Here is a 16,908-nt window from a genome sequence, read left to right as displayed (position 1 = left end):
TTTGTTATGGAAATATTTTATATTATATTATATATATATATATATATTAGAATAGAATATTGAGACTTGGAGGGCAGATTTGGAAATAAGAGAAAATAAGTAGGTTAAGGATTTACATAAAAGGGAAGAGATAGAATTAGAAAATAAGGATTACGTGAAACGAGAAGAGAGAAGTCAGAGAAGAGAAGAATCTTGTGAGAAGAGGAGCAATCTTGTAGAGTCCGATCATCTAATTTAAGGTAAGGGTGAAATTGAGTTTAACATGTTGTAGGTTGTAGTTATGGGAATTTAGAAATTAGGTTTTGAAGTTGTAATTGGTTGTTAATAGAGTAGAAAATATGTTGAATTTGTGTAGAATTGATGTTCAGATCTGTTACAGTAAGACCTACCGAAACGCGTATGGGTTCGGGAAAAGGATCTCCCGAATATTGGGTAGCTGTCGTTAAACCCGGCAAAATACTTTATGAAATGGGAGGGGTCCCAGAAAATATAGCTAGAAAGGCTATTTCAATAGCGGCATCCAAAATGCCTATACGAACTCAATTCATTCTTTCAGAATAATCATTAGAACGAAATAGGTCTTTAGTATGAAAAAAATGGTAATTGTTGGTTTCTTTTTTTTTTTTTTGAACACAGAATATTTTTTTTACTTCAACTTTTTGACTGAAAGATAGAAAAAAATGATATGATTCAACCTCAAACCTATTTAAATGTAGCCGATAATAGCGGAGCCCGCGAATTGATGTGTATTCGAATCATAGGAGCTAGTAATCGACGGTATGCTTATATTGGTGACATTGTTGTTGCTGTAATCAAAAAAGCAGTACCAAATTCATCTTTAGAAAGATCTGAAGTGATCAGGGCTGTAATTGTACGTACTTGTAAAGAACTAAAACGTAGTAATGGTATAATAATAAAGTATGATGATAATGCGGCGGTTCTCATTGATAAAGAAGGAAATCCAAAAGGAACTCGAATTTTTTCCGCAATAGCCCGAGAATTGAGACAGTTAAATTTTGTGACTGTTACAGATGTACGAGGTCGGGTGATTTCTTGGTCCTCTGCCGGTTCGTGTGGATTCAAGGGTACACGAAGGGGGACACCATTTGCCGCTCAAACCGCAGCAGCAAATGCTATTCGAACAGTAGTAGATCAAGGCATGCAACGAGCCGTAGTCATAATAAAAGGTCCCGGTGACAGTTCTATTACTATTCCATTAGTATTTTATATTCTATGATATTACTATATAAATAGATAATATAATAATAGAAATATATATTAGTATTTAGTTAGTGATCTCGGTTCAGTGAGTCCTTTCTTGCGTGATGAACTGTTGGCACCAGTCTTCCATTTCATGGGTAGAGCCCATAAGTGTGAACTGTACAAGTTCACAATAACATTGATTGAATGAGGATTCAATGAAAGAAGGGGCTCCGGTGTATAGAGAGGACCTTACCGTTTAATGAGTTATTTTTAGTGCAAAGTTTTATATGGTTTTGAGTGCCTTAACATGTATAGAAATGGTTAGACAAGTTTTTGGATCAAATTTGAGCATAGGGAAGTTAAAATTGGGATTTTGGGGGTGAAAAGTGGGTTTTTCCCGAGTTGCTCTCTGACAGCACGTCCTGTTTCATGTTCTTGCGTCTTTTTCACACGTTTCTGTTTTGAATTGGCATTTGGTGTAAACATGAAAGTTGTAGATAATTGAGTTAGTTTTCCAGTGGATTTGGTTTTACATGAAAATGATTTTTGGTTCTTGAGATATGATGAAAATACTCCAAGGAGGTCTTAGTGAAATCTTATGAAAATTCAGCATAATCGTTTCTAAGTTAATCCAAAACTTAAGGAATAATTCCAAACCTCAAAACTAGAAGTACTATGAGTTCAACTAGGGTGTTTAAGAGTATTTAACCTATGTTGTGATGGATCTAATTTGGTTTGACGTGAATATCTTTGTTGGATAATTTGAAATACATTTATTATGTGAATGTTGTTGAATAATTTGAGTTACATATATTTATGTGGAAAATGTATGATATAGAAAATAGTGTTGTTATACCATTCAAGTTGTTATTATTAATGATGCTATGTTGTGAAGTTGTCGTATGTTGTTGTCTCTGCTGTATTGATTATTAAATCATTAAGTTGCATATGTTGGTCAAGTTGTTAAAGTTGTAAGTTGTTGTCAATGTCGTTAAAGTTGTAAGTTGTTGTCGATGTCGTTGAAGTTGTTGGTTGTCGTTGCATTAGTTGTTGAGTCCATGCATACTCATTTATGTTGAGAGCTTGATGCCCTGTGAGCTTTTGCTCTTTAAGTTGAGGGCTTGATGCCTTGAGAGTGTATTTATGCTCAATACGTTGAGGGCTTGATGCCATGTGAGCTTTTGCTCTTTAAGTTGAGGGCTTCATGCCCTGAGAGTGTATTTATGCTCAATATGTTGGGGGCTTGATACCCTGGATTTGTACCACATAGTCAAAGTCGTTGTTGATGAGTTGTCATCCATGAGTTGTTAAGTTGTTGATGAGTTGTCATTCATGAGTTGTTAAGTTGTTGAGTTGTCTTCTATCCACGTGTTGTTAATGAAGTGCTTATGAAGATTATATGATGTTGTTTATGATATTGATTATGATGTTGTTATGTTGTTTATGATATTGATTATGATGTTATGATGTGTTGTTTATGTTGTTATAAGATGATGTATATGATGTGTTGTTTATGTTGTTATAAGATGATGTTCATGATCTGATTATTATGTGCTATATGATGTTGTATATAATGTGATGAATATGAAGTTAATGGTGATTAGAAGTTGGTTGAGTTATTAATGAAGTATTATAAGAAGAGTTAATGTTATTAATTGATGACGTTTAAGTTGTTAAATGCTTTTGATGAATTATATGCTTATTATTATTGAATGTGAAATCTCACCCCTTCTGTTTGGAAATGTTGCCCTCACAATTGGGTAACTTGTAGGTAATCAAGATTAGCTATGAAGTGAGTCGACTCTCTCACGTGTCGCGTCTTAGGGTCGCTCTGATACGTAACGGGATGAGAATTTTGGTTGTTGCTTTCTGTTCCTTACGTATTATCTTATGAAGTTTTATGAACATGTCATTGGAATAATTTTATGAGATTTTACATTGAGGCCTTTGTGCCAAGGTTTTTTTAAACGTTGAAATAATTTCCGCTGCAATAAGATTTAATTTGATGATTGAGATAATTAGTAATTTTACTATATTCAGATTTGAAAGAAGTGCAGCATCCTGTTTAGTTGTTTTACTCTGATTTATGCAAAAAATTTCAAGTTGGGAAAACAGGGTGTTACAACCAAAGTACTCTCAACTTATAATGGTAATTGATGTTGAAAGGTCCGTGATATCGCACTAATCCCTAAGGAGACGATATAAATACTTACTTTTGTTTGATGCAAAAATACTACATCAATAATATAAAGTTAGACATGAGATAAATAAAATATCACTAAAGTTGTGAAATGTTTGTTTTTCTAAATAGATTAATCATCTAATACTTTGTTTAATAGTCAATTTTTTATATCAAAATAACACCACCCTACTTCGCCAAAAATAAAAATAAAAAATAACACAACCCTAAATTAAAATGATTTATGGCTTTATGCAATCTCGATCAGCAATTTTTTTTTCTTTGTAAAAAATAGGTTAAAATATATTTTTGGTCTCTGCAAATATAGCGAGTTTGGGTTTTGGTCCCTGGTAAAAAAAAAATGAAATCCATCCCTGCAAAATTTTTTGTTTTTTAAAATAGTCTTTGAACCCACTTTCGTGCTTATTTAGCACCATTTTGCTTAGATGGCACTTGCTGACTGTATATAGACGGTACATGTGGCATTTGATTTGATTTAAATAAATTAATAAATAAAAAAGTTTTTATTTATTTTTATATTAGTTTTTGTCTGTTTTAAAATCATTAAAATAAAATGGGGAAAAGAAAGCTTTGAAACCCATTAAAACGTATATGCAACTTCTCTTCTCATACCCTTCCCCCATAATTCTAGAAATCATTCAATTCACTTCTGAAAATCATTTAAATCTTCCCCAATTCATTGCCAAAAATCTTCAAAACCTCAATTCATGACTCTCTCTTTGACTTCTCAACGATCCTACAACTTCATCACCACTACCCACCTTCGTTTCTTCCTCTTGTCAAATTCTGCATTTTTTTTTTTTGTTTCACACCTTCTTCATTCCTTGTTATACAAAAAAGAAACATTGTTGATGGTAGGTCACATCCATATTTGAGATCTGTGTTGTGTTGTTTTAGATTCTGATTGGTTCAGTAAAGTCGGCCGAGGGTGAATTTCGGAAGAAAGTAACGCTGGGTGATTAAACCTTGACCCAATTGATCGAAAAAAACGTTTGAGTTCCATACGGTGTCATTTAGCTTCGAAGTTTTTGGAAGTGAGAGTAGAGTCAAGAGCAGAAAACGTACATATTCAATTTGAGAGACTTTGCCTTTGGCTTCTTAAATTGATGCGATGTGGATTGTGTTGCGATTTGAGAAGAGTTTTCCGTTGTCGGTGACGGCGGTGAGTGGTGGTGGTGATGGTTTTGGAGAGCATGTGATGGTTTTCTGTTGTCAGTGACGACGTCTTTGCTCATGGATCTATTGCTCATGGGATTTGGGTATATGTCAATTTCTAAATTTCTGGATGAATTTATGGGTTTGGGTTGTGTGATTTCTAATGGTTGAAGATGAAGATAGAGGTTTGATTATGAAAAATTGCTGAGCAAATAGTTGAAATTAAAATTAAAACAAACAAAATCTAATATAAAAATAAATAAAAACATTTTTTGATTTATTAATTTATTTTCAATTTATTTAAATCAGATTAAATGTCAAATAAGCAAGTGCTATATAAGCAAAATGGTGCCAAATAAGCAAGAAAGTGGGTTCAGGGACTATTTTAAAAAACAAAATTTTTTGCAGGGATGAATTTCAATTTTTTTTACCAGGGATTAAAACCCAAACTCGCTATATATATATATATATATACTAAAAGACAGGTCTTGAATCCGAGAGAACCCGAGTTCGAGTCCCGCTGGTGCCTTTGGAGGGAGGTAAATGTAATTACCTTTGTAAGTGCTCTTTGAGCCCGAAGATCTTCCCTGCCTTGGACTGGGGCACCATCCCCTCACCTTAAAATTTTGTAACAAAAAAAAAAAACCATATTTTAGCCTAAAAAAATATTACACCAAATCTTTGCCCTATTATCTTTCTCTGTCGCCAACACTGCTTACAGAAACCTGTTTTATTTCATTTCTAAAGTGAAAAAAAATAATAACATAATATACTTAAAAAACAATTTTTAATAACTAAAAAGACAAAAATAAAATAAAATATAGGGATTGAAAGACACAACACCCTCCTTTCAAACTCACTGAGACAGAAAAAGACATGTCCAAGAAAGCAATTTCATTTTTTAGTAAAGAAATTCACTTCATTTTTTGACTAGAATTATTATTTATCGCATTTATATATTTTATGACCGAAACTTATTATTTATTATTTTAATTTTTTACTCTGTCTTCGTTCTCATTTCTTTCTTCTGCTTTTTTTCTTTTCCTTTCCTTTTCAGGTTTCAACTTTAAACACCAAATAGAAAAAAAGAGAAAAAAAACCTAATAACTTTTTTTCTTTTTCTCTTCTCTCTATATATATATACTATGTTAAAAAAATTTCATCTATTTCAATTTTTTCTTCTTCGAAATTGAAGAAAGAATCAACGATCTGAATTTTCAGCTAAGATTTTTCAATTGAACATTCAAATTCGTTCATTACGCGAATTCATTCAAATGAGGTTAAGCGCGAATTCGTTCTAATTTCACCTTCGATTTTAACGAAATTGATTCAAACTTAGGGTTCAACAAAAATGGAGGTTGATTCATCGATGCTATCGGAACCTGGTCATAATCACGGTCACGATCACGATCAACCTGGTGCTGCTACGGCGGAGGCTGTGGTGGAGGGAGGTGAGGTGACGGAAGCTCCGGCAGTGGTGGTTGGGGGTGGATCTCCGGTGGAGGAGGTGCAGCACAGTGCGGTGGTTGGACCGAGGTTGGCACCGAATTATACGGTTGTAAATGCGATTTTGGAGAAGAAGGAGGATGGACCTGGGCCGAGGTGTGGACATACGTTGACGGCGGTGGCGGCGGTTGGGGAGGAAGGGACGCCGGGGTATATTGGTCCGAGGTTGATTTTGTTTGGTGGTGCTACTGCTCTTGAAGGGAATTCCGCGGCTTCCGGGACTCCGTCCTCAGCTGGAAATGCTGGAATTCGTATGTATTTAACTTTGAATTTATCTTTGTTGTTGTTGAGATTTGGTCAATGTTAGTTTTTTCTATGGTTCCGGGGAAGGGGCTCTGGTAATTTGAAGTTCGGTTGGGAGGTTTGGTAAGTAAAACCTGGTCAAGAATTGCTCCTTCCAGGAATACTTATGAATGTTAGTTTGATAACTATACTCATTGCATAATTGGTATTTTGAGGTTGAGTTGAATTTAGTTGCACATGTGGGTGGGTTTTGAATTTTTATGTTAATGTTTAGTTATTAGTTACTAGGGGTGTTTGAATGCAAAGAACCCTAAGTTGCATTGTTGTTTTAGGTTATGGAAATGCATTGATTGCAATAGATTGGTGATATTTAAGGTTTATTAGCTACAGGGGTTGTTTGAATGCAAATAATCATAATTGAGTTGTTGTTTTAGGTCATGGAAATGCATTGATTGCTATGGATTGGTGATATTTATGGATTTATTAGTTACTAGGGCTGTTTGAATGCAAATAACCCTAATTGGGTTATTGTTTTAGGTCATGAAAATGAATCGATTGCAATGGATTGGTGATATTTAGGGTTTATTTTCACAGTATCTAGGTGCTTTTGATCTTTAATTGGGATAAAATCTTGCTTTGTTGATTGCTAAGATCAATAATAGTTTAACTTGGATGGATGGATGGGGAGGATTTGAACGGTAATGAGTGGAAATGGTATTTCTGATCATTGATTTATTGGATAGTTCAACAATCAAATCGAATTCTCTTAACTGAATCTGCTACATGGATCACATAACTCTTAAATTTGATCCATGTAATGTAATTCATTAGAGTAAAGCCTTTTAAATGTTATCTTCTATGGTTTTCCCTGGTATTCTTATACTCCTTTCAATAAAACTATATTCTGTAAGATTTTACTTGTCACATTGGGCCTTTGTTGTTCTTTTGCCAATGCGTCGAACCACCTTAAACTAGTTTCTCTCATTAAAGGCCTTAAAATGCTTTTACATTTCTAAATACTTTTGAGGAAGAGGTTTTTAGACTTGAAGCAGATAAAGCCTTGATACCATGTTAATTGGTAACAGCCAACTCTTCTACAAGATAACATCTTTAGGTGAAGGTCCTAGAATGTAACAACTTAGGTTAAAGGCCTCAAAATGCTTTTACATCTTTAAACACCCTTTGAGGAAGAGTTCTTTAGGTTTGAAGCAGATAATGCACAGGCGTAAATTTCCTTGAGCTGAAATTTACTTTAATTATGAAGAATTGGGTGGAAGGGGTGGCAGCTGGCAAGGACTGAATCTTGACCCCTTGGCCATAAAGCCTTGATAGTTGATACCGTGTGTCAACAGTAAACTCTTGCACAAGATAAATTTTGTAGGTGAAGGTCCTAGAATGTAACAATGAGGTTGGACCGACATTCCTTTTCAAGTACAATTTTCCGGTTGACAATGTATCATCTTTGGTTCAGTGGTATATGAACTCTAGCAACCCTGTTTTTTACTTTATAAAGAATGGTTTTAGTTTATGTTGTGAAGAGTATCCATTTTAAGTAAAGTTGACAATAAGCAGCATTTGTTGAAAATGGTAAGAAATTGTTGTTTATGTTCAGTAGGATCCCCAAATGGTTTTATTCTCATTCTTAAACTCAAAGTCATCCAGACAGAGTAGCACCCTTGGCTGTCTATTAATTTTGATGTACAGCAATCTTAGTAATAGTTAATAAGGACACAGTCGAGTATATAGCTTAACTAAATGCTTATTCATTAAGTTATGCTTATACATTAAGTTATTTTTGGGAATTTGATTAAGAACTTATTCATAAGCTATTTTGGAGGGATTATTGAAATTAATTGAAAATAACTTATGGGTATGTCATAAATTACTGTTGTAAACTTTCTAGGTTATTTCAGAATTGAATTCATCTGCATACCAATTGAACAATTATCAATATTTTATACATTTTTCTTTGGAAGAAGAGTCAATATTGATTGGTTTGAAGGGAGCTTCTCTTGTAAAAAAGAATGAAATGTATATTTTATAGCTTTAGTAATTGAGGGATAAGTGTTCAGTGTTTACAGTGAAATTTATCACGACCGCTAATATACCATTTGTGCTGCAGGTTTAGCTGGTGCTACAGCTGATGTCCACTGTTATGATGTCTTGACTAATAAATGGTCTAGGTGAGTTTAGACTTAGGTTATTCTTTCCCACCTCTGTTAAGCCATAATTAATACTTTATAGTCTTCGATGCTCTGCACAGTGCTTATAATGGCAATATAATGCAGGCTAACTCCCTTTGGAGAACCTCCAACACCAAGGGCTGCCCATGTGGCAACTGCCGTGGGAACCATGGTGGTTATTCAGGTAACACTGAGGGGATATCTGAGGTTATCTTAATGTTGGTGGATTTATTTCTTTCTTTAAATGATAAGCTTAATTCTTTGTGGAATGTTGCCTTGTTACCTAGGGTGGCATTGGTCCTGCTGGTTTGTCGGCAGAAGACCTTCACGTGCTTGATCTCACTCAGCAATGGCCCCGATGGCATAGGTTAGACACATAACCTATGCGTTTTTGTTCCTTGATGACTTAATGTTTCCAAATTCCAATGGCACTTTATATAATCTAAACGGTTCTGAATTATATGTAGAGTGTCTGTTCAAGGCCCCGGACCAGGGTCACGCTATGGACATGTAATGGCTTTGGTGGGTCAGAGGTATCTTATGGCAATTGGAGGCAATGATGGTAAGTTGGTAACTCTCGAATGCTATCCCATTTATATTTTTTTTCTTGTTTGTGTCTCTGGAAATTTAATGGATGCTACACTTGTTTCATCTTTTCTTTCCAGGAAAGAGACCTTTGGCTGATGTATGGGCCTTGGACACTGCTGCCAAGCCATATGAATGGCGCAAGTTAGAGCCAGAAGGAGAGGGTCCACCTCCATGCATGTATGCTTCGATCTCCTTAAATTCTGCCTTTCTAGACTGATATTTTGACTTCACTTTATACATATCAGTTTTAATTCTCAAGAACACGAGATAGTGTTTGTTTACATTTTAGCCTTTGACTTGACCTCTTGAATTGGGTTCTAAAGATTGTGACCATGTTATTGCACAAACTAAATGAATGAGTGGTTATATTAAACACAGAATTCTTCCAGTTTGACTTATGTAGTAACTCTAATTGATTGAATTGGCATGTTTCATATTGTTTATATTTTGTAAACTTTTTTCAAATCTTCATATGTTTTTATTGTTCTTTTTTCTATGTGCTCTGTGTTCTATCATATTTGTGACCATATTTTTTTATTGTTCTTTTTTTTCTCTGTGCTCTGTTTTCTATCATTTTTTTAATTGACCATATTTGTAATTGCTTTATTTTTCACGAGAATTATGATTGTAGAATAAGCTCACCTTCATTTTCTTGTTGTTTATATGTGTGAAAACATGAAAGAGTCTGCAGACTTGCGTAAGATTTGAATTGAAGCTTAACTTAATTTGACAATTTTTATTGGCATTAATATTTTGTTATATGTGATGAATTTGTCTTATTATTGCTGTGTTTTTTTTCAGTGCTAGAGATTAATTTGTTTCACCTTTGAAGGTGTAAACAAATAACTCTGTAGAGTGTAGACCTACCTTATTATATTTATGAAGCTGGCTATCTTTTTGTACAATTTATCATCATGTGGGGTTGATTTGTCAAATTTTTCGCTTGTTTTACTAGGTATGCAACTGCAAGTGCACGCTCTGATGGACTTCTTCTTCTTTGTGGAGGAAGGGATGCCAATAGTGTCGTAAGTTATCTATTCATTATGTTTATTTGATTTTCTGAGGAAGCTTGTAATTTTTGTCTTATCTTCACCTCCGGTGCTAGCTCTTGGGCTGAGTTAGGTGGCCGTATTTTCAATTTTTACGATGGTTTCAGAAATTATTCTAGATCCGTTGGGCCACTCATAGTCTTCAACCCTTCAGAGTTTTAGTCCTTTTTTTTTTTTTTCTTTTTTTCTGGTCAAATATATATATCTAGACCTGGGCAGAAGAAGGGTGTTGTAATTGGGCCACCTGGATTTTTCCATGCTCCAGATGTCCAGTCTTGGACGTTAAAGAGAGTATTGAGACTTGAGATGCCACATTGACTAGAGGTATGACCAAAGTAGTCTTTATAAAGGTTTGGGCAATCCTCACCACTTGATCTAGCTGTTGGGTTGAGTTAGTCCTAGCCCAAATTCTAAAAGTATCAAGAGCTGGAAAAAACGAAAACAAAACATTTCAGGAAACTAGGAGTGCAACTGAACAATGCTATCTCTTACTCAACCTTTACTTTAATGAATAAACCTGTTTAACTTCTGTTGGACATTTTTTGGGTGGTTATTTGCAAAGTGTTTTATCCTAAGCATTACGGGAATTATCTTGCAGCCATTGGCTAGTGCATATGGACTTGCTAAGCATAGAGATGGTCGTTGGGAATGGGCAATCGCCCCAGGTGTCTCACCATCTCCAAGATATCAGCATGCAGCGGTTAGATTCAGTTTCTTATATATTTTTCTCATTTTTTCTTCGTTGGCTATATGTTCAAGGATCATGCTTAATTTAATGATTCTAGGTATTTGTTAATGCAAGGCTGCATGTGTCTGGTGGGGCTCTTGGTGGAGGACGGATGGTTGAAGACTCATCAAGTGTTGCAGGTAACTCAATCAGTGTTGTTTCATTTGTTTCTTTAACTGGTTCTCTGAGTACAATTTGGAGTGCATATGATATAAAACTATCTATTGTATTTATCTATAAAATTATCATTATGTTTTTATATTGTTTATAATTTGACATTCAAATGGTTTTTTATCCTCAAATATTGGAGAAATCATTCTTGTTTCAGTCCATTCTTTTGGTGCCCTAACTAATTTTTACCTATGGCCACTTCTATTGATTTGTTTCTGTGGATGCAATATTTAGGGATATTCCAAATGGTGCTGTATATCTGACTTTTTTTCTTCCCCCTTTTGTAGTATTGGACACTGCTGCTGGTGTTTGGTGTGATACAAAATCTGTTGTTACCACTCCAAGAACTGGTAGATACAGTGCTGATGCAGCTGGTGGAGACGCCGCAGTTGAGTTGACTCGACGTTGTAGACATGCAGCTGCAGCTGTTGGTGACCTAATTTTTATTTACGGTGGTTTACGTGGCGGTAAGTCATAATTATAACTATTTGCAGGTTCATCTTATTTCCAGGGGTGACCGGATTATTCCTTTGCCGTTATTAGTTTCTTATATTATTTTTTTTATAAATTAGGAAGTTACTAATTGTATATATTGAAAAATCAACTAGAATCAATTTGTATGTAATTAACAGGTAGTAACTGAGTCTGTACTATCTATGGAGTGTAAAGAATAATGGAAGGCAGATAAAAGTAAAACGAAAATGAATACTTCTTATTGAATGATTGAAACTTGTTTTACAGAATACAAGAGCACACACTTATATAGTGGGGAGGGGTAACACCTGAATGGTTAACTAACTGGTCAAGCACTTATAACTGCTAACTGAAAGATAAAGTATTAACTGCAAAGCAGTGGCATGAACACACTCAATAACATTACTGTATTGATCGTGGTGGAATAGAGAATCAAAGAAGGCATCATGCCAGAATTTCTTTTGACACATCTTCTGGTTTCCTCTATGTTACTAGTTTTCTGTTGTAGATTCTTTGTAAATATTCAATTTGGGATTTCGTGTTGTGATTTAATCATTTCATCACTTCAATAGCTTGACTGACATGAATGTATTGTGTTTATGCCTCAGGAGTGTTGCTGGATGACCTGCTAGTTGCTGAAGATCTTGCTGCTGCTGAAACAACATCTGCTGCTTCACATGCTGCTGCAGCAGCTGCATCTAATGTACAAGCAGGGCGCTTGCCTGGACGATATGGGTTTGATGATAGGCCAAGGCAAACAATGACTGAAGTGGCTGCTGATGGTTCTGTTGTATTGGGAAATCCAGTTGCACCCCCTATGAATGGTGACATATATACTGACATCAGCACTGAAAATGCCATACTTCAGGGACCTCGGTAAGAAAGACTCATTCTCATTGTGCGATGTATTTTATGTTGCTGCTTTGGAATCATTCATTCAAATTAATTTTAACAGTAGAACTGCGAAAGGAGTTGAGTATCTGGTTGAAGCATCTGCTGCAGAAGCCGAAGCTATTAGTGCCGCACTGGCTGCTGCAAAGGCGCGACAAGAAAATGGAGAAGTGGAATTACCTGACAGAGACCGTGGGGCTGAGGCCACCCCAAGTGGGAAACACACATCCTCCTTGATTAAGCCTGACCCTGTAGCAAATAACATCGCTTCTGGTGGAGTTCGGCTGCATCACAGAGCTGTGGGTGATACATTCTAATTACTAAAAGTCATGTTGTGTATAAGTATCTATAAAATATTTAAGCGCAAGAAATAAATGTTCAATTTTCTACAGGTAGTTATTGCTGCAGAAACTGGTGGAGCATTAGGCGGCATGGTTAGGCAGCTTTCAATTGATCAATTTGAAAATGAAGGCAGGCGCGTCAGTTACGGGACTCCGGAAAATGCAACTGCTGCTAGAAAATTATTAGATCGGCAGATGTCCATCAATAGTGTGCCAAAAAAGGTACAGATTCATCTTTACAACTAGTTATCAAACATGAAAGCGTAATAATTAGTCACTGATTATATTAGACAAAAACTTCATATTATTATTGGTAATGTTTATTGACCATTTTATTGTCACTACTTACTCTATCTTGCATTAACATTTTCTGATATTTTTGGGGTTTCTGTCTGTATCCTGTTGACTCTGTACATTTATATACACATACACATACCCATGTTTGTTTAAGATAACTTTAATAAAGCATGTTTGTTTTGTCTTATAATTAGATTTGTTTCTTATGGCGTTCTCTTACCATCTTTATAGGTCATAGCACACCTCTTAAAGCCCCGTGGATGGAAACCTCCAGTACGCCGGCAATTTTTCTTAGACTGTAATGAAATTGCTGATCTTTGTGACAGTGCTGAGCGGATATTTTCAAGTGAACCAAGTGTCTTACAACTTAGTGCACCAATTAAAATATTTGGTGATTTACATGGCCAGTTTGGGGATCTCATGCGCCTTTTTGACGAGTATGGTGCACCATCAACTGCTGGTGACATTGCGTAAGTTCTGTATATCCCATTGATGGTTTTATTTGTGATCAACAGATATTTTAAAATGGTGCAAGCTTCTTGTTTAGTTATTTTTCAGGGTATTTAATCATGGTTATTGATGTATAAGTTGCCAAACCAAAATCACGACTAACTTTCTATATTTAGGTCAATTGTTTTTCTTTATTAGTTTTCATACCCTTGTTATATTGTTGAGTTCTCATCCCTGAGCAAAGTTTTAATTGATTACCTCACATGTGCATATTATAGATGAGTCGTTTCGTTTTCAATTTATTTTTCATGGCTCTGTTTCTTCACTCAATCACCTCAGTCTAATCTACTTTTAAGTAAATGATCACGTCTTTGAAGGGTTAAGTTAGGCTTGATCCATATATTAAGACTATTATAACACTGGTGATTTATGCATTTGATTTTTCTTCTTTATTAATTTTGTATATATGATGCATTTGATTTTTTTCCTTTATAAATTTTGTATAAATGACTTTCAGATATATCGATTATCTCTTCCTTGGAGACTATGTTGATCGGGGACAGCACAGCTTGGAAACTATAACCCTTCTTCTTGCTCTGAAGGTACTCTCGATTGTTTAAGTTGTCTTTGTGCATCGCGGGTTTGATGGCCCCAAATTTATGCATTGTTTTGTGAATATTGCAGGTTGAGTATCCCACTAATGTACATTTGATACGTGGAAACCATGAAGCTGCAGATATTAATGCCCTCTTTGGTTTTCGAATAGAGTGCATTGAAAGGATGGTAAGGAATCTCTGCAACCTGATATTGTTTCTTATTTATGTTGAGTAACCAACCAACTTACCGTGTAAGTTCTTGATCAGGGGGAGAGAGACGGAATTTGGACGTGGCATCGGATTAACCGTCTATTTAATTGGCTTCCTCTAGCTGCTTTAATCGAGAAGAAGATTATTTGCATGCATGGGGGTATTGGTCGTTCAATAAATCATATAGAACAGATTGAGAATATTCAACGACCAATTCCAATGGAAGCAGGGTCAATTGTGCTTATGGATCTGTTGTGGTTAGTGCGCTTGTGTATCATTGCTGTTTATATCTGTACTTCGTGTCCTGGATAATAACAGCATGAAATGTTTTTCTCCAGGTCTGATCCTACAGAGAATGACAGTGTGGAAGGATTGCGGCCAAATGCTAGAGGTCCAGGGTTAGTTACTTTTGGGGTGAGTGCTCCTATAAATATGTAGTAATTTGGTAGTCCCAGCGTTTCTAGATGATAATATGGCAATGCATATTTTTTTTTTTTTTGAAGAAATATGGCAATGCATATTAATATGCTGATGTTAAGATCTCACACATTATGGAGATATAATATGGACCAAGTTGAGATTAGACGAGATAATAGGGAAAACTGTGTTTGATGCATTGATTTTTACCTGTCATTCTGAGGTTATGGAACGAGATACTGTGTGCGCTATTAGTGCATGTGCACAAGTAGGGTTAGAGGAACAGAATATAAGAACTTTGGAAGGATTTGCTAGGTTTGGTCTTGAGTAAAATAACAGTTCGAGTAAAGATTTCTTAGGAGGTAATCTAAATGGCCGTCAAGGCAACTGGTTTTAAGCATTCGTTGAAGCTTGAAAATTGAAGGGTGTTAATACTATATTTGTAAATTATAAGCTAGGCTTTGTATTTAAATTTAAAAGATCATGAAATTGATTAATGGTGGTAGATTCTTATTTACCACCATCCATATGCTGGTGGAAGTGTTATCATGAATGCACGACTGCGGGCACTCCGGATTTGCTCTAATTTGCAATCTGTCTGTGATCGGTGTTATTTGAATTGTAAAAGTTTCTTTGTTGGATGGTGTGCATACTTTAAATAATGTTTTAACCTATGCTATTTGATAGTTTTTTATACATGGTATCATGCTCATTTAAATGGGGTTCTGTACTTCAGCCTGATCGAGTCATGGAATTTTGCAACAACAATGATCTCCAGCTAATTGTCCGTGCACATGAATGTGTGATGGATGGGTTTGAGCGTTTTGCCCAGGGACATTTGATCACACTTTTCTCGGCTACAAATTATTGCGGTATATGTTGCTGACTTCTGCATTACACATTGTCCTTAGATCACGTTTTCTTTCAAATTTTGACTCTTCCAGTTGTTCCCACAGGTACTGCAAATAATGCTGGAGCAATATTGGTTTTGGGTAGAGACCTTGTTGTAGTTCCTAAATTGATTCATCCTCTACCCCCTGCAATTTCTTCACCAGAAACATCACCAGAACGGCATATTGAAGATACATGGATGCAGGTACTCCTTCAGATATTTTTCATTAAAAAAAACATAGTACCACTATTTAAACAACAAAATCATGTTTATCAAAATCACTATACAACATAGTATGTTATAGGATATCAAATATATACAAACACATCTAAGTGAATAGTTGGTGTAACCTCACTGTTATGTTGCTTACAAAAGTTAAAATTTTACGTGCAGGAGTTGAATGCCAACAGACCACCAACACCAACTAGAGGTCGGCCCCCAGTTACAAATGACCGAGGTTCACTCGCTTGGATATAGTGATTATTGAGGATGCCCCTAATCTTCACACTTTACTGGCTCGTGCTATCGCCTTGTTTGTGTTTTGTATATAGCAGAATGCCATTTACGGGAGTCTCCAGACCTATGATCTTAATCCCTGCAGAAAGCTTGGCTTTCTTAGTTTTGGCTCTCACCCCTCAATCAGCATGCATTGATGAAGATACACATTCGACACGCAAGGTTGGTTGCCACCGCTAGGTTTACTTTGACAAAGGTAGAAGTTGCACTACGAGTCCACCCACCCATTGTAAATTTGAGCATAGGTTATGAAGTCAAGGTTGTGGTTCTGTATCATGGATTGTCATTTTTCCCATTCTTATACATTTTTCACTTCTTGCCCTTAGGCTATTATTATTGTTGGGTTTTTACGTGATGGTGAGATATATATAAATTAGAAGTCGTATAGGTCCCTGTATCATAGTTGTTGATTTGTAATTTTTCACCTTTGTACAATCAATTTTTGTGTGAATCAATATTCTCTGACGAGTGTGAATTTTGATACAAATTTCAACTTGACATTGAAGCTGGATCGAAATAGTGGTTCTGACTTTCAAATCATGTATAAATCACTAAGGCACAAATTAAAAGAGAAAAGTTACATAATTGCAATGACGTTTTAAAACCATGGATTTAGGTCATCAGGTATTTTACATTGAAATGTAACTGATAAATAAATCAGAAGTCGTATAGGTCCATGTATTATAGTTGATTTGTAATATTTCATTATTGTACAATCAATTATTGATTTGTAATTTTTTGTCTTTGTACAATCAATTTTTGTTGTGAGAATCAATATTCTCTGACAATTTTGATACTA

The 16,908-nt window shown here is 35.4% G+C and overlaps 2 protein-coding genes across 4 annotated transcripts; both read left to right on the top strand.

Annotated features, from left to right (window-relative positions):
• Positions 1-619: 619 nt before the first annotated feature.
• LOC11422110 (50S ribosomal protein L14, chloroplastic) lies at positions 620-1,457 on the top strand. The gene has a single exon (XM_024777459.2). The coding sequence runs from the start codon at positions 686-688 to the stop codon at positions 1,235-1,237; it is 552 nt and encodes a 183-aa protein (XP_024633227.1). The 5' UTR covers positions 620-685; the 3' UTR covers positions 1,238-1,457.
• A 4,188-nt stretch (positions 1,458-5,645) lies between these two features.
• Positions 5,646-16,626, top strand: LOC11422109 (serine/threonine-protein phosphatase BSL3). 3 transcript variants are annotated; one of them, XM_024776637.2, is made up of 21 exons: positions 5,646-6,315; positions 8,430-8,490; positions 8,596-8,674; positions 8,778-8,857; positions 8,958-9,052; positions 9,156-9,255; positions 10,034-10,103; positions 10,726-10,827; positions 10,913-10,994; positions 11,313-11,492; positions 12,108-12,375; positions 12,458-12,689; positions 12,783-12,953; positions 13,260-13,498; positions 13,996-14,080; positions 14,163-14,261; positions 14,342-14,541; positions 14,623-14,698; positions 15,438-15,573; positions 15,658-15,797; positions 15,987-16,626. In XM_024776637.2, exons 1-21 carry the CDS (start codon positions 5,910-5,912, stop codon positions 16,068-16,070), a joined length of 2,985 nt encoding a protein of 994 aa, XP_024632405.1. In that variant the 5' UTR covers positions 5,646-5,909; the 3' UTR covers positions 16,071-16,626. The 3 variants fall into 3 exon arrangements, with proteins under 3 accessions (XP_024632405.1, XP_003596905.1, XP_039686673.1); XM_003596857.4 differs by having other exon boundaries at positions 5,650-6,315; positions 12,455-12,689; XM_039830739.1 differs by lacking the exon at positions 5,646-6,315 and adding an exon at positions 7,319-7,780 and having other exon boundaries at positions 12,455-12,689.
• Positions 16,627-16,908: the final 282 nt, after the last annotated feature.

Source organism: Medicago truncatula, chromosome 2 (assembly GCF_003473485.1).
Source record: "Medicago truncatula cultivar Jemalong A17 chromosome 2, MtrunA17r5.0-ANR, whole genome shotgun sequence".
NCBI lineage: Eukaryota > Viridiplantae > Streptophyta > Magnoliopsida > Fabales > Fabaceae > Medicago > Medicago truncatula.
The sequence above is the reverse complement of the archived record's forward strand: the minus strand, read 5'-3'. Positions and strand labels throughout refer to the sequence as shown.